Source organism: Phaethon aethereus, assembly GCF_964289735.1.
Source record: "Phaethon aethereus genome assembly, chromosome: 17".
Taxonomy (NCBI): Eukaryota; Metazoa; Chordata; class Aves; order Phaethontiformes; family Phaethontidae; genus Phaethon; species Phaethon aethereus.
The window spans coordinates 2,182,888-2,210,749 of record NC_138593.1 but is presented as its reverse complement, the minus strand read 5'-3'; the positions used below and the strand labels follow the sequence as shown (position 1 = coordinate 2,210,749).

General features: G+C 50.6%; 2 protein-coding genes across 2 annotated transcripts; both read left to right on the top strand.

The window, feature by feature from the left end:
• Positions 1–18: 18 nt before the first annotated feature.
• On the top strand, positions 19–13,809 carry ACAD10 (acyl-CoA dehydrogenase family member 10; the record flags this gene model as incomplete). Its single annotated transcript, XM_082007573.1, has 14 exons — positions 19–184; positions 667–815; positions 1,572–1,766; positions 3,334–3,492; positions 4,276–4,435; positions 4,881–5,022; positions 5,816–5,884; positions 6,684–6,865; positions 7,426–7,576; positions 8,801–8,946; positions 9,761–9,934; positions 10,885–11,240; positions 13,350–13,418; positions 13,732–13,809. The coding sequence occupies 14 exons, from the start codon at positions 19–21 to the stop codon at positions 13,807–13,809; spliced, it is 2,196 nt and encodes a 731-aa protein (XP_081863699.1).
• Positions 13,810–16,561: 2,752 nt separating this feature from the next.
• ALDH2 (aldehyde dehydrogenase 2 family member) lies at positions 16,562–26,518 on the top strand (the record flags this gene model as incomplete). The annotated part of the gene is made up of 13 exons (XM_082007494.1): positions 16,562–16,687; positions 17,767–17,871; positions 19,274–19,414; positions 19,697–19,776; positions 20,313–20,424; positions 21,300–21,428; positions 21,927–22,040; positions 22,426–22,528; positions 23,251–23,435; positions 23,787–23,951; positions 24,260–24,417; positions 25,199–25,313; positions 26,290–26,518. The coding sequence occupies 13 exons, from the start codon at positions 16,562–16,564 to the stop codon at positions 26,320–26,322; spliced, it is 1,566 nt and encodes a 521-aa protein (XP_081863620.1). The 3' UTR covers positions 26,323–26,518.
• Positions 26,519–27,862: the final 1,344 nt, after the last annotated feature.

The window sequence follows — 27,862 nt, the reverse complement described above, 5'->3', positions numbered from 1 at the left end:
TTGTGAATTTTCTGCACCATGTACCTGAGGAGTGTTGCCCGCACGCCTCACCTGCTCTGTGCCCGGATCCGGCAGCACCCGCAGGGTTTAATTCAGTGGAGGCGATCTGGATGGTGCCATTATAAAGCCGTGATTTTTGACGTGAGCGGAGTGCTCCTCCCGTCCCCTTACAAGACAGCTGTGGGTATGTATTCTTATTTCTCATTTGCTCCTCTTGTTTCTATGCATGGAGGGAAAATAAATTTCAGGAGTCCCTGTCAGCCGCCTCTGGTTCTGGTAAGATATTCAAGAACTTGCGATGAAGACGATGGTAGCCTGTTGTGCCATCAGATGTACTAGAACTGACAGCAACTGGCAACCGCATTGAAACTGCCTGTAATGACACCGGCTGATAGCACTCAACGTTGGTACAGTCCTTCAGGAGACTTTAAGAACTCCGTGTTTTCACCCCAAGGGTACCACACCAAAAATAGAGGTGAGGTGCTTCAGTTGGGGGAATGCCCAGGCTTCTTCTCTCAGTGTCTGGGTAAACTACCCCAGTCCAGCATGTCAGTTCTCACGCGTGCTGGTTGATGTATCAGACTTCAGAGGGATTGCAAGCTAATTTCCCAGTTCTGATGGTGCCATACATGCTCTCTCCTGGCTTTCTTACTTTTCTTTGTATAGACTGGGAGGCCCGGAATTGTATTCCAGCCGGCACCATCCAGCAAGCTATACTCTCTGGAGGGGAAAACAGTCCCTCTCTGAAGTACACAAGAGGAGAGCTGACAGCTGTGGAGTTTTTGCAGGAATTGGGACAGCAGTGCTTTGAGATTGTAAGCCAACTCCCCCCTCCTCTCTTTGTGCTTCCTGACTGCAGGGAAATGGGATCCTGCAATGTGGTGGTTCAGTGAGGAAAGAGGAGCTTTAAAAGAAATCCTTTGATGGGAGGGTCTGGATTTACCATCTAGGAAGCATTGCTGTCTGATCAGGGCGGACTTTTCACTGCCATCATCATTCTAGTACCCAGGAAGGAAGGTCAGCCGAATTTGCCTTTAATTCCACCAGCCTCTTCCTGTATATTTCATAACTTTTTTTATTTCAAGACACCTCTAGGGTCAGCCGAGGTGAGAAGTCAGAGAGTCAGAGATCAGCTAAAAGGCTTTTGCTGCTAGTTCGTACGTGGGCACGCTCAGTGGATGGAGGCCATGGTCTCCAGGGAGGGTTCTTAAGCCTTTTTGAAACAGCTCAGTCTAAAATGCAGATTCCTTTCCTGGCCACTGAATGGTAAAGCAGTATTTCTCTTTAACCTGCCTTGATTCCATGCACCGTCCCAGTGCATTTCTCTTTCCCAAAATCAGCCCTTTATCTCTGCTGCTGCTTCGTTAGAATTAGTAATGTGAGAACACTTGTTTGTTTGGTCTAAGCAATTTACCTGGGAGATTCACTGACTGCTTTATGGTGCCAAAGGAAGTAGGACAGCAAGATAAGTTGATCAGGCAACCTACCTACCCAACCGCTCTTATATTCCTCCCTGCTTAAAAACCATTTATGGCTAATTATCATTCTTGGGGGTTTCTCTGGTTTCTTAGGCAAATGCCCATGTTCCTGTGGACTCTTTTCTCTCGGACTTAATCAGAAAAGAGATGATAAAACAGCTCCCCATAATGGCAGAAGCAGTAAAGTGTATCCGTGCAGAAGGTCTTAAGACAGCTCTTCTAAGCAACAATTTCTGCCTGCTGTTTGGAGAGAGCTTTCTGCCCCTAGACCGAAAGCACTTTGATGTGGTAAGCCTGGATGGATTCCAGAATGCATTTCTGAAGCTAGGTCTGTAGAAAGCTGCAACTGAAATTCTTTACGTATTAGTAGACATAAAGGTAACAGTCTGTGAAAATGTTTCCTGGCATAATTTGTTGTAGTGACTGGGTCTTGAAGAGAGTCTGAGTAAGTGGCAGGTACTTGTGCATTTGAAAATTCATTGCAAAACACCCACGCAACCACAAGTATACGTGTAACAGGCATAGGTAGTGATGTCGATAAATGACTTAGAAGCTGGAACACTATACAAGAAATAAATGTTATTACCTAGTGCCCCTGCTTGCTTCATGTTTAGTCCTTTTAAAGCTTGTTTCATCCCAAAGAATTGCAGAGCATCCCCCATATTAGAAAAATCCCGCTACCTCGACAGCTCATCTGAGCTGATGAGCAGGCAGAGACCCCTCTCCCAGCACGCTTTGCTTTTGCAAAGATGAAGCAGATTAGCCATGAAGCTTGAGGCTGGTTCGCGTGGCTCCACTTTAACAGGCAGCTATGAGGACTCGCCTCAGCATGACAGAAAATTAGCTTTTTTGTGTGCCCCAACTCACATCTTTGAATTTCACGAGTTTATTCATGATTTGTTTGTTTTATAGCCTTGATTGGGACAACAGAATATACAAAGAAGAGTCATATCGATACATCTAAAACCTAGGACTGCTTAAAGTCAACTTGTCAACATTATGTCATTATTGACTGGGCTTTCTGTGCATTATACTAGTGACTCCAGTGCCTATGAAGTTCTCTTAGTGGAGTGATGCTTTGTTGTGGTGCTCTGTGGTACCTTTCATCCCAGACTGTTTCAAAGCACTTTAATAACTATGGCCTATCTGTTGTCATCACTCAAGCGGTGTGGCTCTTCTGTAACAGCAGGCAACAGCACTGCACAGTAATTAGTGGAAAAAAAAAAGTAATTGAATGTGGATTTCCATTAGGGTTGGCTTTTATGTCTATCTAATAGATTAATTTCTATTCCTAGAGTGTCAGTTAGTGCAGGGGTGAAATACTGCTTGCATTTTTTATGCTTTTGAGGGCAATGTGAGTATGCAGAGACTGACTGGAGATTTTTTTGATCCAAATTTGGGCAGATGATAATGGTCAACATCTCTGCTTCTAGAAGATTGCTTTGGCGTGGTTGATAGGAGCGGTGGTCAGGATACGAGTTTTCCAGATCATTTGGAAGGTGATGCAGTCCAAGGCTTTCTTGGACAGCACTGAGCAATTGGTTCAGCACAGTCTGGGACATCCAGTGAGTCTCCCACATCGTGACATCTCGTTGGATATCTTCCATCCAAGGACTGGCTGATCCTGTTTAGCTTATTTGAGCTGACAGAGCCACAGCCAGGCAATTGGCACCCACGCAGTCACTTGAATCACGTCCTATCCAGCTCTGTCAGCTCTCTATTCCCCATGTCCTTTATTTCACATGTTAATTAGACTGTCAGTCTCTTTCCCACCCTCCCATCCTCCATTTTCAACTCTGCACAGATGTTTGTGGTCACAGTAGGCTCATGCATAATCCATTTGTTGTTGCCGTAGATGGTTGAATCTGATCGGGAAGGAATGCGCAAGCCAGATCCTCGTATCTACAAGCTGTGCTTGGAGCGCTTGGGTGTTCAGCCCCAGGAATCCATCTTCCTCGACAACAGCAGCCAGAACCTAAAAGCAGCAGCCCAGCTTGGCATTAAAACAGTGAAGGTACAAAGCAATGCAACCAGGGCAGGCTTTGGATATGGTTTCTAAGTCCAGAAGCTGTGTTTGACTTGAATGGTTCGGGATTTTCAATCGCAGTGGCAGCCTCGTGTTGCCAAGCCTTTTGTTTCAGCCTGTCCTTATTCCTACAGGATGTGGCGGGGTTAAAGGGGAGGATTATTGGCAAAGTCTACATGGGCCTGTTTCATTCACAGCTCTAAACCCTACAGCCAGTGTAACCTTGGAGAAGTCACATATCCCTTATGGACCTCGGTTCCCTATTAGAGAAACAGCTCTAACCGTATGGTTGAGACAACTGCATCCATCTGATGTGAGAAAATAAGACATATTTAATAAATTTCTAGAAGCTCTGAGGCTTCATGGATCTGTCAGTGGGGACTGACTGGTTAACCCCCAGGCTTTGGTGATAGTGAGCATAGGGGTTTTACTTTGGTGAGGGGGAAGGACAAGCACGGTGCTGGTGGCAAGAGTGACCTCTGCTCCCCTGGACTGCACACAGGGAATTCCAGCTCTTAGCCCAGGCCAAGCTCACAGTGCCGGTGACACAGTAACAGGTACGTCTCTGGGACAGAGACCAAGGCGGGAGGCTCAGTGAGTATTTGTAATGGGGGACCTGAGGGACTGACCAGTGAACTCCTGTGTGTCTTAGTGGATCGGTGCCGTAGGACTCTCATATAAATGCATCAGAAGTGTGCAGAGCTCTTTCTTTCCCAGCCAATTTTGTCTTCTAACTATCACCCAGTGTTTCTCCCTCCCTTCTGCTTTCAGGTCGATGATCCAGAAGTAGCACTCGAAGAGCTGGAAACCTATCTGGGTTTTCCTTTGCAAGGGTTTGTTCCATATACGCGTTCAGTGAGACCAGACATGGATCTCCCAAAAGATCATCTGCGAAAGTACCTTGAAAATGTTCTTGGTGACCAGGCAAGAGGTATTGCACTGGTTTTTGCTCTTCAGCCTGAAAGCTCGCATATGCTGGAGCCGTTTGCTCTTTCCATCATACGACAGATGGATTGAAAAATAATATTAACAAAAGGCTTCTGATCTCCAAGTAAATGTTGCAACCATTCATGTTTCAGTGATCCATCACCGTGTCCCAGAAATGGGAAACAACTTTTTAGGACTTCCTCATTTGGGAGGGGTTGAGCACAAGTTTCTAAAGAGATGCCAGGAATATTCCTGGCCTGTGAGCCATCTATGAGCGATTGCCATGTTCCCCAGGGATTTGGGACGCAGGAGCAAAGCGTAGGTTCCTGATTGCTGCAAGTGAGATCTCAGACCCAGGCGCAGGAAGGAGAAGTAAAACCTGGAGAAGTGGTGAGAAATAATCCCAGCTCATGATTCTGTCTGCTGACCCTCTGCTCTCAACTCTTCAGGCCCACTAGTGTTACGGCAGTTTGGCCACAGACAGTCTACCTGGACCTATTATGTCAAGTTTGGAGATCGTTTGCTAGTGCTGAAGAAGGAGCCCTCTGACAGCCTGCACCCCTCAGGCCCTGCTGTCAGAAGGGAATACAGGTGAGAAGGAGCTGTGCTCCTCACGCCAGCTGACCAGGGCAGACTCTTGTAGGAGATCCCAAACAACCCCATGCTAGGGACAGTGCTCTATTCCAGCCTTGGCTTTTCTGTTCCACTTCACACACACAGTTCACACACCTGCCTCCCACATTGCGCTCCCCTGCCTTTTGCACAGCTCCGTATTGCAGTCTGGGATCTGTCCGTTTGCTACAGCTAGCGTGAGCAGTCCCAGACCGAGGGACAAGGCTGTGCCCTACAGCTGCTGGTGAGCATGCAGTTAGGACCCTGTGCCTGTGAAAAGCACCCTCCACGCTCCTGCGCTGCCAATCCTTCTGATCCAGGGAGCACACCACAGTTCTCCCAGCACGTCAGGAGATGCAGGATCTCACTGTCACGTCTGGCACCTCGGGTGGGAGACGGGTTGCAGCACAGCACTGCAGCTGGGCAGTGAGGAGCCTGGCGAAGGGCTAGCCCTGTGCTGGAGGGGTCATGCTGCAAACCAGTTTGCCAAGCCAGAGATCCTTGAGCCAGGATCAGAGCAGCAGGACACTTGTTGGGGAGCAGTTGTGATCACCCCTTAGTTTTTCAGAGTGTGTTGGTCTTGGGGCTCTGGGCCATACAAAGATTTTGGTGCGCGTCCTTCCCCTACCCCCAGCCATGCTATTTTAGTGTGTTTAAAACTAAGCACACGGCTCTTTTTTATATTGTGTGTCTGCCTAGCAACAATGCAGTTCTAGTATCGATTCCTTAATGCCTTTCTGTGCTGACATGGCTCTCTGACTCGCCCTGGCAGGGTACTGAAGGCACTCTCTGAGGCCGGTGTTCCTGTTCCCACTGTACTTGCTCTCTGCGAGGACAGAAGGTAATCTTGGCCCCCGGCTTTCACTCTGTGCTTGACAACTTCAGCCAGATTCCCCCAAAGATGAGGAGAGAAGGAGCCAGACCTCACAAAGTGCACTGGTCTAATTAGTGTTTGCCCAGTCTCAGGCTAGAGGAGCCTCTAGAAGTTCAAAGGACAGTAACACTTTTATTTGGCTTTGTTTAGGTGTGTCCTTATTTTGCAGTTAATCAAAATGTCTTCCTTTGAAAAGCTGCTATAAAACAATGTCGTAGGGCTTCCTGCTGACTCAATATTCTCAGGTTTCCAATAAGGAAGTGTTTTTTCCTAGCTGCCAGGCCTCAGACTTGTCACAAGGTCTACAGCCACAATAGCAGCAAGTCTGTGACCAGGACACCCTGCCTAGCCTGCAGTCAGCATAGCTGTGCTCAGATCTCTGCTGGCTGCAGTAATAAAGTCTCTGCACTGCAGTTAAATGTGTGTCCACCGTTCGTGATGTTTGTGGGCAGTCTGACAGCCCAGCTGCAGAGCTCACTGCAGGGGAGGCAGGGGGATGGTTGGCGCTGTAGCCCAGCCCCAGGCTCAGCTTCCTGGGGCTGGAGGGAATGGGACTGATCATGCCACAGCCGTGTGCTGCAGGCTGGCAGCCTGAGCTGGGCTTGAGCCCAGGCCACAGCTGGGCATGAGTGCTCAAGTGCTGTTGAAGCTGCGCTTCACCTTGCCGTGCAGGTGAGGCCTGGGGGCACATTCAAGATGCAGGTGAGACTTGAGGGGTGGTAGGTAGATTAACCTCAGACCCGACGGTTCCACCTTGCTTCCCCAGCACCCTTGGCGCACCTTTCTACCTGATGGAGCACTGTGCTGGCCGTGTCTACAGCGAGGTCTCCCTCCCTGCGCTGCAGCCTAGCCAGCGGAGGGCTATTTATGCTGCCATGAGTCAAGTCCTCTCCAAGATCCACAGCGTAGACCTCAGAGCAGCCAAGCTGGAGGACCTTGGGGAGCATGGTGAGAGAAGGCTGTGTATCCTCTATCCCTGTTTTCTTCTCCTGTATATCAACATTTCAAGGGATAGTCTCAGGTACAGGACTTGGGCCAAATTTGGGGGCAGTTGGGAAAGCAAAGATGAGCAGCAGGATGTCTGAATCCCCAGGCTTGGTGGGAGGGTGTGGAGAGCTGCTTCAGATCCTCCAGGTCTGTGTTTACTGTTAGTAGTCCCCAGAGCTTCCTGCCGTGAGCAAGTGTGTGCAAGAGTAACTTGTTTGCTGCTATCTTCCCTCAGCTCCTCCAATCTCTCTGCAGGGCTATCTCAGCTTCTTGGAGCTGATGGAGAAGTTACGTTTTTGTCTAGGATCTGATTATTTCCATCAGAATATCAAACCCAGTGCCCAGTTAAGAATGTATGAGACCTCTGGAAATCACAATTAAACTCTTGGAGCTTATCTCAGGGTGTTGGACTGAGATCTGCTTGGCTGTTTGACTTTTTCTACATGAACATTTTATGCATCTCTTTTGAAGCCTCTTTGTGCCAGTCCCTTTCCCTGAGAGCCTTCATTTCTCTGTTACAGGTAATTACATTCAGCGGCAAGTTGAGACCTGGACAAAGCAGTATCGAGCTATGGAGACTCACGTTATCCCAGCCATGGAGAGACTCATCAAGTGGCTGCCTCTGCATTTTCCTGAATCTCAGAAGACGACAGTCGTGCATGGTGATTTCAGGTACTGCTTGGCTAACAGCACTGCCCTGGAGCACATCCCTGGCAGCAAAGAGGGAGAGTGTAGAGCGATATGCAGACTCCAAAGAGGTGCTGGGTTGGGCTGGTGCAGCAGCTTCAGAGCGGTCCAAAAGCTGGACTCTGGGTCGTGTTCAGCATCCCACAGGTAATGAGACCTAGAGGACCACAAACCCTTCACATCTGTCGTGAGAAACATACTCCAAGAGCTCTGACTGGTGCTGTCTTGCACCCAGAGCTCTCATTTTCCCCAGTGTTCATCTGCCTACTTATCTGTGGCAGTTTAAAAGCAGCGCCCATTTGAAAGCAGGGAAACTGAGGGCAGGAGCTGAAAGCCTGGACTCCTGATGTCCAATTCCAATCTTGCTGCTGCATTGGTGTTTCAGAGTTTCTTCACACAACCACTGCTCTAGCACTGGAGGATCATTGACTGTTTCTGCAATACTCTGAAATCAGCCTTGGTGCATGTTGCTAATGATGTTTGGTGCTTAAAGAGTTTGGGTGGCTGGTGAGATGCTGCAGGATGTATGGCAAAACCTGCCGGTGTTACAGGTGAAGTCATGTGGGAGCTTGGTGGCTGGGGACAGAGGTGAGGGATGCTGAGAGCTACTTCTGCGTTGTCAGACCCTGGCTGCCAGCGATGTGAGGCTGCAGCACAGGCATGTGCCAGTTCTGGGCCAAGGCTCCTTCCTTAGAGCACACGCTTCCTGGAGGCTGGTGAGCTCTCTGCACCCTGGCAGGATGGCTGGCCGCTCTGTTTCCTCTTCAGTAGGCTGCTGCCCTCTCCTGGGGCTCAAACTGTTGAAGGCTGTAGTATGCATAACCTACAGCACATGACAATGCAGGGCCTGGAGTTACTGTGTGCCTTTGAAATGCCTAGAAGATCCCCCTGGACAGTGACTTGCCTGCTTCACTTTTTGGCTAGCCTGTCCTGTAACATCTGTTAATGATCTGAGGCCCTGAATAACTTGGTTTCATTCTTCAAAGCGCAGTTCAGTTCATCATTAACCACGGAATTCGCTATTGAGTAATCTCCGTCCTCCCTGACCTACGTTTGCAGAAATTAATCTTTCACTTGTGCAGCCTCCCAAAGGACTCAGCAATTTTTGAAGAGAGTAGAGAGCAGTGGAAAACACCTACTGCTGCTGAGCACCAGGATTTTTTTTCCCCCTCTTGTGACTTTTCTGATCTCTTTTTCCCTCTGATACAGGATGGACAACCTGGTCTTTCATCCAGACAGGCCAGAAGTCCTTGCTGTCCTTGGCTGGAAGCTTTCAACTCTAGGAGATCCCATCTCTGATTTGGCGAATAACTGTATGGCCTACTTCCTGCCACCTCACTTTAATGCACTGAGAGGTACAGAGAGGGGCAAGTCACGTTTGACACACAGAGGGAGGAACCAGAGTTCAGAAACAGATTAGCTCCTGCCCAGAGAGCTCAGCTGACTGTCGGGCTCATTGCAGCTGGGCAGGGCTGTGGGTCTCATACCATATTCCCTGCTCTGCCCTTCCTCCCCTCCCTGAAGAATGCTCCATCACTCCAGGGTGGAAACATCTTTCTGCATGTGCAGTGATGACTGTGCCATGGTCGTCCCATCCCCAATTTGTCTCGTCTCTGCCACCCATTGGGCAGATACTCTGCCATGCACGCCCTGGCCTGGTTGGTACGGTCACTCTGTTCATGCACATGGATCTTTGTTAGCTGTCATGTCAGGAATGGCCCCGGAGGGGAGGGCCCTGCTTCACAGCTTGCAAAACTGCATTTAAAAATTCGTTTGGATTGTTTTCCCTCTTATTTCAGCTGCAAAGCTGGGGAACTCTTTTTGGTGGGGAAGCTGTGAACCAGGCCAGCCCAGAAGGGGTTTTTCCACAAAGTTATACACTTGTTAAAAATAACAATATAGGGCTAAACAGCAAGGAAAATCACTCCATTGTGTAGGAGGAAGATCCATCAGTCACTGCTTTCACAGTCTCACCCCAATGGAGAAAACTGCCCAAACCCCCATTGTTATGCACGGAAACAGCAGGGCAGCAGTGCAGGTGGTGGATGGGTGCAGGTGTCTGTGCCATTCCACAGCTGCATGACTCCAACACCAGCCTCACAGCATCCCGAGAAAGCTCTGAGCTCCTCAGTGTCTGCTGCTTCACTGTTGCGTCTTCACATCTTTCAGGCTTGAACAAGTGTGATTTGGGGCACCTGGGAGTCCCCATGGCACAGGAGTATTCCCAGATGTACTGTGACCACATGGGAGTGGAGCACCCCGAGAACTGGAATTTCTACATGGCCTTTGCGTTTTTCCGACTGGCTGCAATGCTGCAGGGACTCCACAAACGCTCTCTGGCAGGTAAGGAACACAACCACGCTGGCCCTGTTCCCCACGGGTCTCCAGCCAGAGCACAGACACCTGAGCATCGGTGTGGGGAGAGCTCTCGCACCGAACTGGGGGAGGTCAGACCAGACCAGCAGGAGGTCAGACCATGCTGCAGGGTTCAGGCACTCCTGGCTGTGCGCCCTGAGAGCTCCAAAATATGAGGCAGTAAAGCAAAGCGTGGCATTTCTGGCAGTCCTGTGCTTTCAGCATAGAGTTCCTATGGGAAATAAGGGCTCAAAATGAGAGATCTTGTTTCATCTCTGTGTTTGGAGATAACTGACCTCGGAGTAATCATGCAACGAGTTACTGCTGCATGTAGACAAGAGGGATGCAAATAGAGTGTCCTGTAAAGTACAGATCTCCCTCCCTGCTCCAGCACAGGCTCTGGAGGGTGTGAGGCTGCTTTAACTTCTCAGGCAGGCTGTGTTCTGCGGTCAGCTTGTGCCCTGCAAACAGAAGAAAGGGCCAAAGGGGAGCAGACACAGCAGCGCGTTTCCCCCGCGGCTGATTTTTGCTGGATGCAAGGTCTGGTCTGTTCCTGTTTGCTGTTTGTGCTGATCAGAGGTTGCTGTGTGGTCACTTTTCTTTCATTGGAGAACTGAGCAGAAGCCAGAGTTCAGCGCTCGGAGCCGTGTCCTACAGGTGGAGCTCTCAGACTTTCAAACTAAGCACCAGCGTTTGCTGAGAGACTCCGAAGCAGGGAGGTGGTGTGAACTCTCACTACTGTTTATCTGCTTACATCAGGTGTAGCCTGGGAGTCTTTATCAGAGAAAAGCAAGACGTTATTTTGGTATTCCTTAGAGACAAGTCTCCCCGAGTCCTGCTGGGCTGGCCCGGACAAGGGCACATGGCGTTGTTTGGGATGTGACTACGTAACACAGGCTCTTTCAAACAAAGATGTCCTATTCTTCTCTTGTCCCCAGGGACGCCAGCCCCAGGTGAAAGCAGCCCGGAGGATGCAGAATTTGTGGCCGACCTGGCTTGGGAGTTTGCCATAAAAGAAGGATTCCGTGTGTTTGACAGCCTCCCCACCACAAAGCGCCTTGCACGACATTACAGCACCTGGGCCAGGCGAGGGCCGATCCTCAGCAGGAGCTATGGTACCTGGCCATGTCCTGGGGCAGCTCCTGTGCCCAAAGTCCCCCTGGCCACTCCCCCCGCCCTCCTGCTGGGGATGACCCAGGGTCTTTGCTGCAAGCAGGAAAAGATCATGGGTGTCCACTCGAGTCTTCTGATTTCCCAGCCCAGATGGACTTCATGTCCTCTTCTAGAACTGAAGGTGAGACATCTTCCTCCCTAAAGGAGCTTTGCTCTGCTGCACCTGCGCCAGCGTAGGGGATTGTGGCATACCTCTGAGTGTCCTTGCTTTCCTGATCACATCAGCACTAGGCACTTGTAGAGTCCAGTGGCGTGGAGGAAGGGTGTGGGATTCCCATTGTTGGCTATGTTCACATAACAGAGTTCATATTCTGAGAAACAGCAGCTTCACAAGCTGGCACTCCCTTCCAAGATGAGCAGATTAACGCCAGCCCAATGGTAATCGCTGGTGCTGCTCCACCAAGGTCCTGCCAGCAGTGCTGGTGGAGTCCCCCAAGCTTGGGCTTTTCAACACCTGCTGGTCCAGTGCTTGCTCATTCCCTTCCCCTGCAGGGCTCTGGAGCCTCGCTGCTGCCTCTGTGTGGGAAAGGCTAAATGAATTCTCTTTGTAAGAATCCCTCACGATTCCTCCTTGGGAGGTCCCTCCGATAGGGCAGGGAGCTGCTTGCAAGCTCCACAGCTTCATTTCCCCCTTTCCGTTCCCTTATCCTGCTCTCCCTGGCAGGGGCTGTCCCTGCAGATGTCCCTGTCAGCAAACAGTCGCCTGCCCAGTGATAAGCTGAGTGTGATCAGCAGTGCAGGCTCTGCGATGCCACTTGAACTTTGGCCTTGCCACTGTCGTGGGCTCTCCTGTGCAGAGCAGGTGCTGCTGCAGCCCTCAACCCTCAAAATGGAGGGATGTTGGTCATTCCTGGTATGGTGGTGAGGAAGCAGAAACCAGCTACCAAAGTGACTTGCCCAGGGTCATGTGGTGGGTCAGTGGCAGAGATGGGAGTAGCATCAGGTCTCGAACTGAAGAGTTTTAATTACGTGTCTCTTCCTTCTGCCAGTGCAAGGCAGATCAGGTCAACACGTGAGTATCAGGACACCTGGGTCCCTGCCCAGGCTCTGCAAACTGTCTGGCTTCTCTGTGCTTCCACTTCCAGTGCAGCTGGTGGCCATGGTGTGGCCCAGTGTGCTTGTGGCTCTGGGCTGGCTGCTGTTGCAAACAGATCTGCTGGGAGCAGTGTTGTAAGTAATCATTCACAGAGTGTGTCACGAAAGCAAACATTCTTATCCTCGGGTTGCTACCGAGACTATATTCTTAATGCATTTTCGTGACATTATCAAATTCTAGTGGGTTACTTAACCGCCTTTTCGCTGCCAAAAAAAAAATCCCATCTGTTGTTCAGCCCTTCAGAAGCATTTCTTTGTGCTCTGGCAGAAACCAGCAAACCCCAGTGTCTCAGGACACTTAGCAGCTGATCCCCTGAGAAGGTGGAAAAGGAAGGGAAGCAGCAGCTCTCAGGAATTTGGAAGTGCTGAGATGAGCAGATCTCCTCGCCCTTCTTGCAAACACTCATTTTCAGAGCTGGGGGGGTCACCAAGTCTGCAAACGTCAGGGCTGCCATGCTGTCTCTACTCCATGCCCTGGGCTTGTGGTGGAGACTCTGCTCCTCGGCTGGGGGACCAGAGAGCCTCCTCATCCCTGCCATCTGCCTGTCCATCCCACTGCTCTTTCCCTTGGAATTCTCCCTGCACTGCCAATGTTTGCTGTGCAAGCATGTTGTGAAAGTCAGGGGAGGAGTCTTGCTCCCCGCCGCAGAAAGATAATGTGATGGAGTGTTAAACAGCCAACTAGTCCTGGCCTGGGACTGTCACAGCGCTCATAGGCTGGGCAAGGACCAAGGGAAAGGGCAAGCCTGCCTCGTGCCAGCTGGCACTGCTGGGGTGGAGGTTCGTCCCGGTGAGCTTGGCGGTGCGATGCCCTTGGCCAAGGCGCTCTCGGCTCAACAGGGCAGCGTCTTAGCTGATCTTGCCATGTCCCGCACGGGGAGCCAGCAGACTTTGCACACTAGTCCCAAAGGCTGCCCGTCCCTGCCGTTCTCCAGGGAGATTCTCTCCAGAGGAGCAGAGCAAAGCTCAGCTTCTCTTTCAGTGTAAGCATAAGTACACCTGGCCAAAACACTGGGCACACAGCTGCGCTCCCAGTGTCGTGCCTGGGAGGGAGCCAGGACTGGCTGTTGGAGGGGGCCAGCACCAGGGTAGGAGGCTGTAGGAAGATATAATGTGTCTCGTCCTTTTTCATCAGGCAGCGAGTGCCAGGACCAAAACAGTGGCTCTGACAATAACTATACAGGCCATGGATCAGGATAGCCAGGTGAGCAGACACATGCACCTATCATCTGACCCTTCTTTGGCCCAAATAAAGCAACACAGGGACGCGTCCCTTCAGGGGCCTGCTCCACACCAGGAACTTTGGTTCTGCCTGCCAGAACCAGGCATTACAGTCTGGGGCCTGTGAGCACCAGAGGTGATTTGTCCAGTCTGTTGTGGGATCCCAGGTGAGGATATTTCCCCAGCACTGCGTTCCCCAGGATATTTGGAAGGGGCTGGGGCAATTGCTGCCATCCTTCCCTGCTCCTGCAGCTCCTTACTTGCCCTGCGTGGGCTTTGATCTCACTCTCACACAGGTCTCTGGAGCAGAGCATCTCAGCAGTGCAGACCCCAGCCTGGTGCTTTACTCGGACCTGAGCTCCATGTCTGGCTGAAAGTCCTGTGAGGTTCACAGGACAGCGTTCTCCAAACCGAAGCTGAGCCACTAGCCACAGCGCTGGGGAGCCTTGGACATGAGACTGAACCAGATGCTCTGGCATGGGAGAGGTCGTGCTAACGGCAGTCTGGGAGCTTCTGAATTTCAAGTGGTGTTTGCTGTTAACTCATAACTGGGTTCAGTGCCTTTACGGCCAGGCTCAACAGGTATGGGGCAAAATCCATCCCTGGATCATGAGGCTGTGAGCAGTCTATACCAGCCTTGCAGGATGGGGAGCTGGTCAGGAACGACTGGCTGGGTGTACAGGACTTGGTTTTGGGAATAAAGAGAATGGAGCAGGGTGCTTCTCTTCCTTCAGCACAACAACTTCAGCTACCTGCAGATGCTAGAAGGACTCCAGTCAGTGATGAGGGGAACTGAATCAGCTCGTCAAGGACTCTGGCCTCAGGGGAGGCTCCAGAGCTGAGGCAGTGCTTGGCTCCTGGAGCTGGGAGGATCTGGGAGGACTCCATGGTCCCATGACCACAGTGGATCTCTCTGGGTTTCTTTGGGGACCACAGAGGATGCAAACAGCATCATGGGGGCTTTCCATGCTTCACAGAGGCCAGCAGCAAGGAGAGAACAGTGGGAACAATCATGGTAATTCCTGGGCTCTTTATGTGTCATCTAGTATTGATGCCATATTAAAGTGATGGGCACACTCCTTTGAATTCTTTTCCAGCTTCTCCAGCACGGGCACAGCCTCACAGCCCATTTTCACAAGGCTACATCATCTGCCCAGGGTCGCCACTACATCCCTGCTCTCAGAGGCACAAGGGGTGCTGCGGAGGAGCCCTAGGGTGGCCGTTCTGGCTGCTCAACTCCAGGACCACAGGGCTGTAAGAAAGCCTTGTAACCTGAGCTTCGATTTCTCCCAGGCTTCAGGGTGAAATTCTACCTCTCTACTTGGCTCTGCAGTGGAAGAGGGAGGGAGCCTGAGCCTGTATCTGCCCAGCTGGGGCAGACTGGACAGTCGGGATGATTTCCTAGCAGGCATCTGGCCTTTGCGCCTCCCACCATCTCATCTTTCAGGCAGGCTCAATCCCAGCCAGCTATTGCAGGGCTAAGAGTTTGAGGGTGAGAGCTGGGTCTGCCATGAAGGTGTTTCCTCCATTGCGTGTGATTTTAGTGCTGCTGAGTTTGTCTGCTAAGGCCTGGGGAAGGGAAAGGTCCTGCTCAAGAGGAGCAAAAGCATTAACACAGGACTAATGCTCAGTGTCATCAGTTGTCCATCCAGGCAGCAGCAGAAGACACACAGAGGACAGCAGATGGGAGCTTAGCCCTGAGCAAGGCTCGGCTGGAGCTCAGCTCTGAGATGTGCCCTGTGGAACTGCACCTGACCCGGTCCAGGCACATCTCTGCGGGTAAAACAGGTCTTTCTGGCATCTCCCAAAAGTGGTTTAACACATGCAGGTCTGCAATAGGAGGGAGAACATGTTGGAACAAGTGGTCCTGATGAGTGCCACCTTCTAAAGAGCTGCTCAGGACCCACTATCTGGGACACAAAGGGGAATTGATCACCCTTCAGGGGATATGGGTGGTCAAGGACGAGAGAGGCTGAGATCCAGCACAAGAAGATTTCTTTTCAGCTGATGTAGGAAACACGCAGCCTAATCTGAGTCCTGATGGATAACCCTGGGCAGTTGTTTTGCCTCTCTGAGCTTCATGGTACCTCCCTGCAAAATGGGGCTGATATTCCCCTCCTGAGTGAAATGCCTGCAGACCTGCAGGAACTACCACCATGCTATACCAGCAAGACTTTCAGCGACCTGGGCCTGCCAGGACAGTGGGTTAAACTGTTTTTGAATTGACATATTCTACAATTCTCCCGGCCCCTTTAATAAACCAGAGCCATCCACCCCCAGTCACCCTTGACAGACCCCTCACAAAGAGGTGCTGCCAGGTATAGGGTAATTACCACAGGTTTATTTTGGAGGTTAAGGACTCTTTCTGTTGTCTGTCTTTGGCTTCCTTAGTGGTGGCGATGATAACTTGAGAACATCTCTGTTCCCTGCATGTGAATCAGCACTTAGGCACGCAGAAGTTGCACAAGGCATCTTAAGCAAACAAGCAGAAAAGGCCTTTAGCTGTTGTTGGGAGCAATTTTACAAAGCCTCTCGTTCGCATGCACCGAGCAGTGCTCCTCTTGTGAGAGTACTTTGCTGGCTTTGTTCCCCTTCCCCTAGACACAGCAGTTTCTTTTTCCGATGGCTGCGTGCCTGCTGACGGCGGCACATCCAGGTAACCAGGGGTACAACCGTTCACCTCATCACACCACCTTCCCCACAAAACTAACCAGCGCCTCGGAGCTGTTTCTGGCTTTCCTCTGCTCTTCTCCTTCTCCTTGCCTGCACAAAGTTCCCTGGGCATGGTCAGGGACAGTCAGTGCTAGTGCCAGACACTGATGAGGCACCCCCGGTGCACCAAACCAAGCCGTGCCAACGTGATCTGAACTGAGCTGGGCCAAACTGAGCTGTGCCCAGCCGAGCCACGCCGAGCAGATCAGAACGGGACCTAGCTGAGCCGAGCCGTGCTAAGCCTGTTCGACTCGGGCCGTGCTGAAGCGGCCGGAACCGAGCCCAGCCGCGCCGGACCGAGCCTAGCTTGGCCCACCCGCGCCGAGCCGTGCGCGGGCGGGCGGAGCGGGGGCGGAGCGGGGCAGCCCCGGAGGAGCGGGGCCGCGCCCGCTGCCCGGCCCGGCGCAGCGCAGCATGTTGCGGGCGGCGGTGCGCGGCTCCCGGCTCTGCCGCGGCCCGGCCCGGCTCGGTGCGCCATTCTCGGCCGCCGCCTCCCCCATCCCGGCGCCCAACCCGCGCCCCGACATCGCCTGCAACAAGGTAGGGCCGCGCCGGGGGCCGCGGGGCCCGGGGGCGAGCTGGGCCGGGCCGGGCCGTGGGCTCGGCGGCCGGAGAGGGGCTGTGCGGGGTGGCGGGGTGCCAGCCCGGTGGCGGGGCTGGGGACACGCCGATGGAACGCTGAGCCGGGCGACGTTTGGGCCCAAAGCCCTGCCTTGCGGGAAATCTCGTTGCAAAAAAGCAGCTGCGGGTGCAGCAGCCGATGCGAGGCACACGGCCTGTGTCCCGCTGGGATCCCCGCGGCTGTCTCGGCCGACCGCTGCCATCGGTGCAAACGATCTAAGGAGAAAACTATGCGAGAGGACAGGCGGAGGGAGGGGAAGGAGCCTGGCTTAGTGCTGGTTCTCTGCCTAGATTAGACGCTATGCTCCTTGCTCGCAGCCCTGGGGAAAACGCCCTCCGATCATCTGTGCGAAGCGCTGGTGGAGGGCTAGCGTTCCTCTTGACGCCGCCGAGCCGCTCCTTCCCAGCGGCCGTGACAAGGCCGTTGGCGGTTGGCAGAGGGTTCGGTGTGTTCTCGGCGAGCACCATGATCTTTGCACTGACGCTCTCTTGCCGTGGACCTGAAAAAACAAATTCAGCCTTGCTGAGAAAAAGAGTTGGTGAAAAGCTGCTGTTGGCACCTGGTTCTGTTTTGGAATGGTACATGGGGGCCTAAAATTGGTTAATCAGGGAAACGCTGCAAAAAGCTCTAGTGTGGTATACGAAATCAAGTGTATCATCCGTGCCTGAAGCATTTTCCCACTGGTCAGCCTCCTGAGCCTCCCGGTGCCTCTGCACAGCTCCAGCCAGGCTTCCAGGTCTCGTGGAGACCTACTAAGACGGGAACTGCTTCCAATTCACGTGCTGTTTGTCGAGATGTGAATTCTTTTTATTAACTTGAAGCTGTGTCTTTTGTTGTGCACTTTTATGCTAAAATATCTCCTTCCTCTTTGTGCAGTTTTGGAGCCCGCACAAGTTGAGTCTCTTAATTATAACAGCCTGCTAAGATGTCATCAAACAACTAAAGCTCTTACTGATTTCACCTAAGGCTTAACACTGCTTTGCTTTTTTCATTGCAGATTTTCATAAATAATGAATGGCATGATGCAGTCAGTAAGAAAACCTTCTCTTCTATCAATCCAGCAACGGGAGAAGTTATCTGCCAGGTTGCTGAGGGCGATAAGGTAAGCCTTCTCTGGACGAGATTGGTTTGTTTTCCGCGTGAGCAGGAGCACGGGGATTGCAGAGGAAGACACTAACTCATCTTTCACCTAGACAGCTCCGCCGAGTGTCGTGTTCGCAGTAGTAAGTGCCTGACCTATACAAATACCACGTCGAGTGCTGCCTGTCTTCTTCCTTGACAACTGCTTTCAACAAAAACCCTCTGGCTTTGCCTCTTACTGGTGGCAAGCCAGGACTGGAGAGGGTGGAGAGGAATAGATGTGGTGTGTGCAGTGGAGCCCGAGTCAGGAGGTGGGGGAGCAGCCGTGGGTGGAGGTTGCTGGGGCAGGCAGGGATGAAGGCAGACACCTTTGTGGTCCTTTGGGTGCTGTGCTGGCAGTGTGTCCCAGAGTTGCGGTGGCAGAGGAGACAAAAGGTCAGGATTCACCCGAACAGCCCCTTTTTCCTGTACACATGCAGTGGGAGACTGTCCCCAGCCCTAGGAAATTAAAAAAAAAAAGAAAAAAAGAGAGGGATGGTAGGGAATAGTCATGTAATCATCCCATGGCTTATGCAAGACCCTCCTAGGAGTCTGTGGCAGAGCTGAGGTGGTGCTTCCCAGCAATTTTGGGTTCTTCCTACAGTCTGGAAACTTGTCTTGTATTCCCCAAGGGAGGGGTGAGTGAGGGAAACCCTTTGTTGTTTGCTTGTCCGTGGTAGACTGGCTTGTCCTGGCGAGACCATTACAGCAAGCCAGAACAGAGAACCAACTAGAAACAAGTTAATGCCCTGACAGGACAAAATGATGGATTAGAGACATTTGATCAAGGAAGAAAGTCCTTTGGACTGTGCTGGCGAAATCAAATCCTGAAAGAGTGTCAAAAGCACACTTCTGGAGCTTTTTCCACGCCTCGTTCTAGGATGCAAATATTAACGCAGCAGATGACATTGTGGAAATAACTTGACAATATTAGCACTCTGCATAGCTGAAATAACAGCGAGTGTAAGCACATGCGGAGGTGGTGGCTGCACAGCTTTTGCACCCATCTGTTTCACTGCCACCGCTGCTCTCTCTTCCCCGCGGATGCAGGCTGGGCGAGAAAGCTGCGGCTGGTCCTGCAGCAGCGTTCGCGCTGAGGCTGGGCTGCTGTGCAGCGCTGCCCAGGTTGATGCTCGCGGGGCACGTGCTCCAGCGACCGCAGCCCGTGCACTCCCCTGCCCTGGGACCGATGAGCATCTTGCAGTGAGGCGGCTCTCGAGGTTGCAAGTTCTTGCCCCCAAAAAGGCTGGCACTAGCGGCCGCTTGTGCTGTCTGGCTGGAGGCTGTTTTCTCCTGGAGACCAGGGAGGGCTTCAGCTCTATTTTGGGAAAGTGAGCAGGGACTGGTTACTCCTTTCTCACCCTCTTGCCTGGACTCCTCTGCAGGCAGATGTGGACAAGGCCGTTAAGGCAGCCAAGGCAGCTTTCCAGCTGGGCTCGCCTTGGAGGAGGATGGATGCTTCTCATCGGGGGAAGCTGCTGAATCGTCTTGCTGACCTGATCGAGAGGGACCGGGCTTACCTGGCGGTGCGTATCGCGCTCTGTGGCTGAGCTCTCTGCTGCGATCCCTAACTTTGGGGAGAGGGAGGCAGAAACGGGTGGTTTGTGCCCATTGGGTCTGATGGGGACTTAGCCACAGCTGAAACTGTGAGAGAGACCTACAAAGGATGGGGGAGTAGTTTTGGGAACCTGAAACCAAAAAGGCCAACATGCAGAACTGATGTGAATTGCAAACTGGGAATCAAATCTAAATCTAGATGTGTGACTTTTCCCACTTCGCTCTTCAGGCAATCCCATTGTCTTTTGTAGGCACTGGAGACTCTGGATAATGGCAAACCGTACTCCATCTCCTACCTTGTGGATTTGGACATGGTGGTCAAATGTCTCAGGTAGGTGCGGAGGCTACATGCTCCATGCTTGCGCTCAGCTGGCCCGTGGTAGCTGAACCTCTGCTCCTGCAGAGACCAGATGCCTCTGATTCAAGTCTTGTGGGTGACAGGGCTCCATCTGACCTGTTTTTTTAATTTGGCCCATAGCAGGGTATCAAACACCCTGTTTTCCCCTATTTTTATTTTTTGTTAAGAATGACGCTGTAATTCCTGTGACTTTCCAAAGTATTTTTGTTACATATATGTTTCTCCGTTACTATATACAGGACTCGTACTAGTGGAGGTGATCTGTGTTACAGCACAGGAATGACAGAATTTATGTTATGCAAAGTGCTGGCAAACAGGGAGAGACAAATGTTTTTATTTACTGTCCATTCCTAAAATTACCTGTTTGGAAGATATTTGTATTGGTATGTGTTTTATGAAGTGACTGAAGAAAGGAGGAAAGCAAATAGCTGGAGGAAGCCTCTCTTATTTTCTGGTGACAGGAGACTTGTTATTTTACACTCAATGACCAAACCTTTTATTGTCGCTAGATACTTTGCAGGTTGGTCAGATAAATTCCATGGCAAAACCATCCCATTAGATGGAGATTTCTTCTGTTACACAAGACATGAGCCGGTGGGAATTTGTGGACAGATAATCCCAGTAAGTAAAATGTCTCAGTAGTTCCTGCAGCATTTCAAGAATTCAGTGTTAGCATAAGGAGCTGTCTTAAAATGCAAGTTATTCTCTGTTGATAACCACTGCTTCCTCCAGTGGTAAAGGAAGTTCTGCTTGCAGCAGCTGGGAGGGCTGTTACTTTGCTCTGGCAGTACAGAACTACTTGTTGCTTTCATGGGCTCTGAGTAAGATTTACTCTGCTGGAAAAAAAAAATTTAAACCCCTTTATAGGAGTTATCTGGCTCAGAACCACAATTAAGTTGAAACTACTACATAACATTAAAACCGAAATTCTGTGTGATGAGGAAGTAGAGAACTAGTGTGCAAGATTCAGCTTTATGTACCTGATCTTATTCTGTAACTGGTAGCAAGCATAGCAAGGTGGTTTGTCAACAACAAAGCCATATTTACACAGTGATGCGTGGATAGTGTTACCTCTTTGTGGGAGTAGCCAGATTTTGATTGTTGCATACTGTATTTGCATGTTTTTCATATTTGCATTGAGCAAGAACTGAATGTAAATGCCTCACCAGTCTGTGTGCACTGCTTAGTCATTACAAACCGGCTTTCTTTCAAAACACCTCAAAAGAGCATTTTGTGGTTAAACTGACAGTAAAGATTAATTCCAAAAAAGTTAGGTTTTGTGGTAGTACTGAGAGACCTCACACTTCAGAGTTCAGTTTTCCTCGACAAGTGGAAGGCACTGCTTGAAAAGGAGCCAAATGTTGAAGAGCGGCTAGGGAAGGATCAAAGACTGCTTCCATAGGTGCTGCAGCTGATTTGAATGAAGTTCATTAGCTACTTACTGAATAATCGGAAACTTTCAAGTTCAGACCAGCAAACACCTCCTTGTTTTTCAGTGGAACTTCCCACTGTTGATGCAAGCATGGAAACTTGGGCCTGCCCTGGCTACTGGGAACGTGGTTGTGATGAAAGTGGCAGAGCAAACTCCCCTGAGTGCCCTCTACGTAGCTAATTTGATCAAAGAGGTGAGCGAAAAGGCTGGGTTTCCATCTGCTGCCTCGCTGTCGTGGCTGGAGAGTGGTGTGATACAGCCAAACGGGTGAGCTGCTGAGGGCACATGACAGGAACAGAGAAGGGCTGTCTATTCCGAAGAAAGGCTGGATTGTCTTGGGTATCGTAGCATTTGATTTAGCAAAAAACCCCCCTTGTCCTTATAAATGCATGTGCGGAGGACATGAATCTTGATTAGGGAAGGACTCTTTAAGGTTCAGTTAAACAACAAACTTCAGGGCAATTAGAAAGCTAATACACATAGCTCCAAACTATGCTTAGGATGCGGGGTGGGGAGTTGTCCTGGTTCTTGTGAACTCAGCACTAAAAATAAAGGCCTGGGAAATTCAAGTGAAGTAGAAAAGGCTCTGTTCTTCGTGGGAGGTCTGCTGAAGCGTTACTAACAGATGAGGGTAGGTGAAATCCTTGATTTGTAGAAGCAGTAACGTTGCTCTTCTGCTGTGAACCGGCAGGCTGGATTCCCACCAGGCGTGGTGAACATCATCCCTGGCTATGGGCCCACTGCAGGGGCTGCCATCTCTTCCCACATGGACGTAGATAAAGTGGCCTTCACTGGCTCCACAGAGGTAAGGGAGTACCTTAACCTTTAAGACCTTGGGATATAGAGAATATCTCATTGCTGTAATACCTTTTCTGTATAAAATACTGGAGGTGTGCCTTGCCTTCTACACTTCTTTTTTAAAAATAGAGCTGACTTCAGGATGTGACATTTATTTTTACTTTACATAAACTCTTTTTAGGTGCCGCCTATAGCATACTTCCTAACGTAACGTTTCCCTTGAGCTGCTTCTTATTAGAGGTGAAACTGGGCAGATTTCAGTTGTTCCCTTAAAGCCCTGACAGTGAAGGGACTATTATTAAACTGCTGACTGAGATCTAAAACCAGCTGCCCTGCCAGGTGTTGCTGTAGGTAGGAGTTAATTCCTAATACAGGTTCTTCTCACGATGCAGGTTGGGCATCTGATCCAGAAGGCTGCAGCAGAGAGTAACCTAAAGAGGGTGACACTGGAGCTTGGAGGAAAGAGTCCAAACATAATCATGTCTGATGCAGACAGTAAGCACCTACTAGCGTAATGTTTGATCTGTACCTTTTACAGTGGCTTCCTGCAAGCAGAGCTGGAGGGGGAAGGAGGCTCTCTTGTGTTGTCTGAGTCTCCAGCTCTGACACCACCTGGCTTTTCTCGCCCAGTCAAGTCTCCGTGCCTCCTGCTCTAGCTGCTGCATTTGTGTGCCAGCACTTCTTGACTCCCACTTCTTTCCCAGTGCTGTGAAGAAGTTCAGTTATCAACAAATGAGAATTTTTTCAGTATCTTCGTTCAGTCTTCTCAGTCCTGTTTTTGTTTTCATTTTCCATCTTTCTCTTTGCGTGTACTGCTCTTTTCTAGTCTTAGGAAGTTCTGGTTCCCTCATCTCTTGCGTATAGACTCATTTTTGGTCGTGACGAGCCATGACACATGCTTTTATGTGACAGTAAGGACGGAAATTCTAGGTCCAAAATAATTTGCCCTGAATACCTGATAATTTCAAATGAGAACTGTAATCTGCCTCAGATAAGATTATTTTTGTCTAGCATGGGGTGCTTTAATAGACCTTCATTCTAATTAAATCTGTACGTAACTTCTGCCCTACCAAAGCATGGAAAATGCCTGTCAACTGAAAGGATTTTGTATCACTGATACTCCAGCAGTCTGCGCGATAATTGTTCAAAAGAAGTCACGTACTGACTCGGGTTGGTTTTGTTTGCTTATTTGTTTTCTCTTCTCTCCCCAATCTTAGTGGACTGGGCTGTGGATCAAGCCCATTTTGCCCTCTTCTTCAACCAAGGGCAGTGCTGCTGTGCTGGATCCCGAACATATGTCCAGGAAGATATATATAATGAGTTTGTGGAGAGGAGTGTTGAGAAGGCCAAGTCCAGGGTGGTTGGAAACCCGTTTGACTTTAAAACTGAACAGGGGCCTCAGGTAAGAGCAGGAAGTGTCCTGGACTGTTACCTCATGAAATAGTCCCAATCTTGAGTCATTGTGCATGAGCAAATTGGAACGAAAGGTATCCTTTGGTCTCTTGGTTAATCTCCTTTGAACTGTGCCCATTACCTCCTTGCTTCTGCAGGAGGGAGAAGTTAATTAACCCTTCTGATTATTCCAAAACCTCCACTTGATGCTGGCATTAAAAAAATTATCGTCTCCCTTTGAAGCCAGCTTGTCAATCTGTTGAAAAGACGAATTGCTAGAGCACAGTCATATGCACTGTTGTAGTCAAATCATGGTTTACCCCCAGTAAAGGTGAAGCTGATCTGTCCTCATGGCTCTTAGGTAGATGAAGAGCAGTTTAAGAAGATCCTCGGTTACATTAGTACTGGGAAGCGTGAAGGAGCCAAACTGCTGTGTGGTGGCAACCCTGCTGCAGACAGAGGCTATTTCATCCAGCCAACGGTCTTTGGTGATGTGCAGGACAACATGACGATTGCCAGAGAGGAGGTGAGACCTGCAGCGCCTTTCTGTCTGTCAGCTTCTCAATTCTTCGTCATTTTGCCCCCTCTGATGCAAAAATCCATGGGTCTACAAGCACTGGACATTGATGAACTGCAAAACTCCATGCTGCTTAGAGTTACCACATTAAACTTCCCTCCAGATGACATCCCGGGCACTTTGTCATATGGGAGGTGGTACTTTAAATTTGATGTCCTGTGTGACTTCTAGCATACATACGTAACTCCAGCATCAACCGCAGCCTCCCTCATCATCAATTTACACAGATTTTCACATGCTCTGTTTGGATTTTGCAGATATTTGGGCCGGTCATGCAGATTCTGAAATTCAAAACAGTTGAGGAAGTCATTGAGAGAGCAAATGACTCCAAGTATGGTCTAGCAGCTGCAGTCTTTACAAAGGATCTTGACAAAGCAAACTATGTGTCACAGGGCCTGCGAGCCGGAACAGTTTGGTGAGCCTCCACACTTCCTTCTCCCTAAACCGCTGGAAGCTTCCTTGTGCGCTGCCACTTCTCATTGTTTGCTCTTTGATAGCCTGTCTCTACTTTGGATCCAATTTTACATGTACTTCACTGAATGTAATGTCAGCCCTTCAATTGTAACGTAAACTTTTGGTAAAATTTAGGTATATTAAGCTTCCATGCTCCCACTGTGGATTAACGAATGGGATGGGGGAAAAGAAATCCAGTACTGCAGCTGGCAATGACAGCAACTGCTGCAGGGCTCTGAGTGCCAGTAGTGATTTGCTCACCGAGCATGCCTCTGCGGTCTTGGCTGCTGTGGAGGATGTTCCTCTGTGTTCTGAGGCTGTGCTGAAGACTATGCCAAAGTCAGTACTTCAACACCAGTTTACTGTTCTAGCACAAGATTTTGGAGATCCAGTATCTCACTACCTTTTTTTTTTTTTTTTAAAATGGTACTGACTGAACAAATAGGTGATTTTGCTATCTGTCCTCTGAAGGAGGTATGGGTGGCAACCTGGGCGCTTGGTGCTGTGATAATGAGAGACGTGAATCAGTTTCATGATGTTCTGTTTTCTGGTTGATAAGGTTGATAAGGTTTTCAGTATTGATTAATTCTCTTGGCTGAGAGAACTGACAAATATGGAAATCCTGCCTAGAAATTCAGCTGTCCCTCTGTTGTAAACAGCTGAGATGTCCATTTGCTGCAAAAGGGCTCTTCCATTAAGCAGTTCTGAAACTACATGTGCGTAATTCTTGGTTTCCATTTCAGGATAAACTGCTATGATGTGTTTGGTGCACAAGCCCCGTTTGGTGGCTACAAAGCTTCTGGGAATGGGCGAGAGCTGGGAGAATATGGTCTGGAGGCATACATAGAGGTGAAAAATGTGAGTATCCCTGCATCCAAGGATTTCCCAACCTTCTGCCGTAGCTCCACATTGTTTGTGCCTGTTGGTATAGGCTGGCCTGAGAGTTGCAATTCTTCTTTCTAATGCTTGAAACAAAATTGGAGCTGCACTTCTGAAGAAACCACAAACACAACTCCAGGTAACTGTATTTAAAACAGAAAGCTAGCCTTGCTTTAAACTGCTGAGGAAAACAAGGATATGTGACCTAACAGATTACCAATTGCCTGCACCACTTGGCACTGTTTAGCTGTTTCTCACTGTAAAGAATGCAAGTGTATGGACTTCTCCATGAGTTTCCATTGTGGAGAACAGGAAAGGCATCTGCTGGGTGGTGTGCCTGTTGGGTAGAAGCTTCTGCAGGTACGAACTAGCAGGTGAACACTGGGCACTTACCACTCAAGAAGGGGAATCTGAGCAGTGACCACCAGTACTTAATGCCACTCTCCTGAGTCGATATGCCCTTGGGTTCATGTGTGAGACCAAGGTTCCTGCTGTTAGGCAATCCCATTGCCGCAGGCTGAGTAATTTCCTGTAAGACAAAGGCAGAAGGGCTGTCACGCTGTCTGCTTGTAGCTGCAATGTCTAAAGGGCGATGGAGCTCATGACTCCAGAGCTACAATACAGTGAAGCGTGTAATGGTTGAGGGCCTCCAGCTTCTGACTGGCTAGGGGATGGTTTGGTACAGGAGCTCCAGGTGAGAACAAACAAGTGTGCCTGCTCCCACCTCTCAAAGAGCAGCGACATCTCTGGAGAGATGCTGTGACCCAGCCTTCGAGCTTCCCCCTCTCTTCGAGCCTTCCCGACCAGGGTGATCCCAGTGACTGACCACTGACTGGGATATATTGGCCTCTGGTTCTGGTTCTCCTCCGTGGGATATTGCTGCCTCTCGGCCTTCAAGTGAATATAGTTGAACACTGTCTCCAGGAAAATAACTTGTGACTTTTTTTTTCTCTAGGTGACAATTAAAATTCCACAGAAAAACTCCTAAAGGACAGCATCATCTCCATGCGTTTGGAAATACCTATGCAGCTTCACATGATACAAAGCAAAGAAACCTCTTCTTAACACACACAAAACTTAGGTGGAAAATACGTAACTCTGCGTTAAGAAATGTTTCTTTAGAAGGTGCCTGAAGGAGCTTTTGTTAAAAAACATTACTTGGCTTTATCTTTTTAAAATACCAAATACAGTCAGTCGAGTACTAATGCATTCCGTGGGTGTACTTTTGTTGCATTTGTATCTGATGAATATGCTTTTTTTCAAGAAACGATTTAAATGCTTGCCAGGTCTGCAGTAAGTTTTATAATAATTTCCTGTTGGCTTACACAGCTAGCTGTATACTCCTTGTCCTATACATCCCTCTTCTGTAAGCAAAGTGAGCGGAGACTCAGTTGTGTAACCGAGCAGGAGAGCAACCTCTCGGCATGGATCCATGAGGTAAAAGTTTGTTCTCGGCTGCTCCGACCTGCCCTCTTCGTATCTACTCACAATAAACATTCTTATCTTAGTAAAGGCAACCCTACCTTTGTTGGAGCAGGGGCTTATGTGCACGCACAAGTTTGTACTTATTTCCACCCATCCGGTTACCTCAATCAAATTTTAACGTTTCTGCACGCCTTCCTCACATGAACGTTAAAAGGAAGTCCTACATCTTGTAACCGTCCCCAGCAAAAGAGCTGCCTGTACCAGAGCAACAAATTATTTGTTGGGCCGGGGCGGGGTGAGGGTGATCTGTGCTTCAGTGGGTGTTGGAGCCGCGGTGGGAGACACCTTTATCCTGTGGTCATTAGAGCAAGACTTGTGCCGCGAGGGGTACAAGGCGAGGGCACACGCTCGTTCCCCCGTCACACGGCTGTGACTGTGACCGGCCGAGGCGAGGCGAGGCGAGGCGGCCTGCCCCAGCCTGCCTGGCGCCTCAGCCGGCGAGAAGCGGCCGCGACCCCTCCCAGCGGAGAGCAGCCGTTCGCGCCGCCAGATCTCGCGAGGCTTCGCGCCGCCAGATCTCGCGAGGCTTCGCGCCGCCAGATCTCGCGAGGCTTCGCGCCGCCAGATCTCGCGAGGCTTCGCGCCGCCAGATCTCGCGAGGCTTCGCGCCGCGCCGCCCCGCCCTCTCTCGCGGCAATTCCCGACAGGGGGCGGGCCGGAGCACACACGCTCCGCTCCGCCCTTTCTGAGGGTCATTGCTCTACCCCGTCCTACGCCACTAGAAGGCGGCCGGCGGATCGAAGGCCCCGGGGGCTTTGGTAGTGCCGTCGCGCTCTTAGGGGTGTGCGGCGACCGCCTGTAAGCCGCGCCACCGCCGTGGCGGAGGCTCCTAAAATTCCTCGGTGGGAGCGAGAAGGAGGCGGGGGTCGCGGGCCGGCTTTCCGCGCGGGGCATGGTGGGGGCGGTAGCGCTGTGACGGGTCGCGCCGCCCGGCGGGTGTGCCCGACTCAGGGTGCCGGCAATGCCTGGCTGCCGGGCGGCGCGGGCGGCGGCGGCGCCTCGGCGGCGGCGTCTCCCGGGCTGAGCGGCGGCTCCGGGCCCAC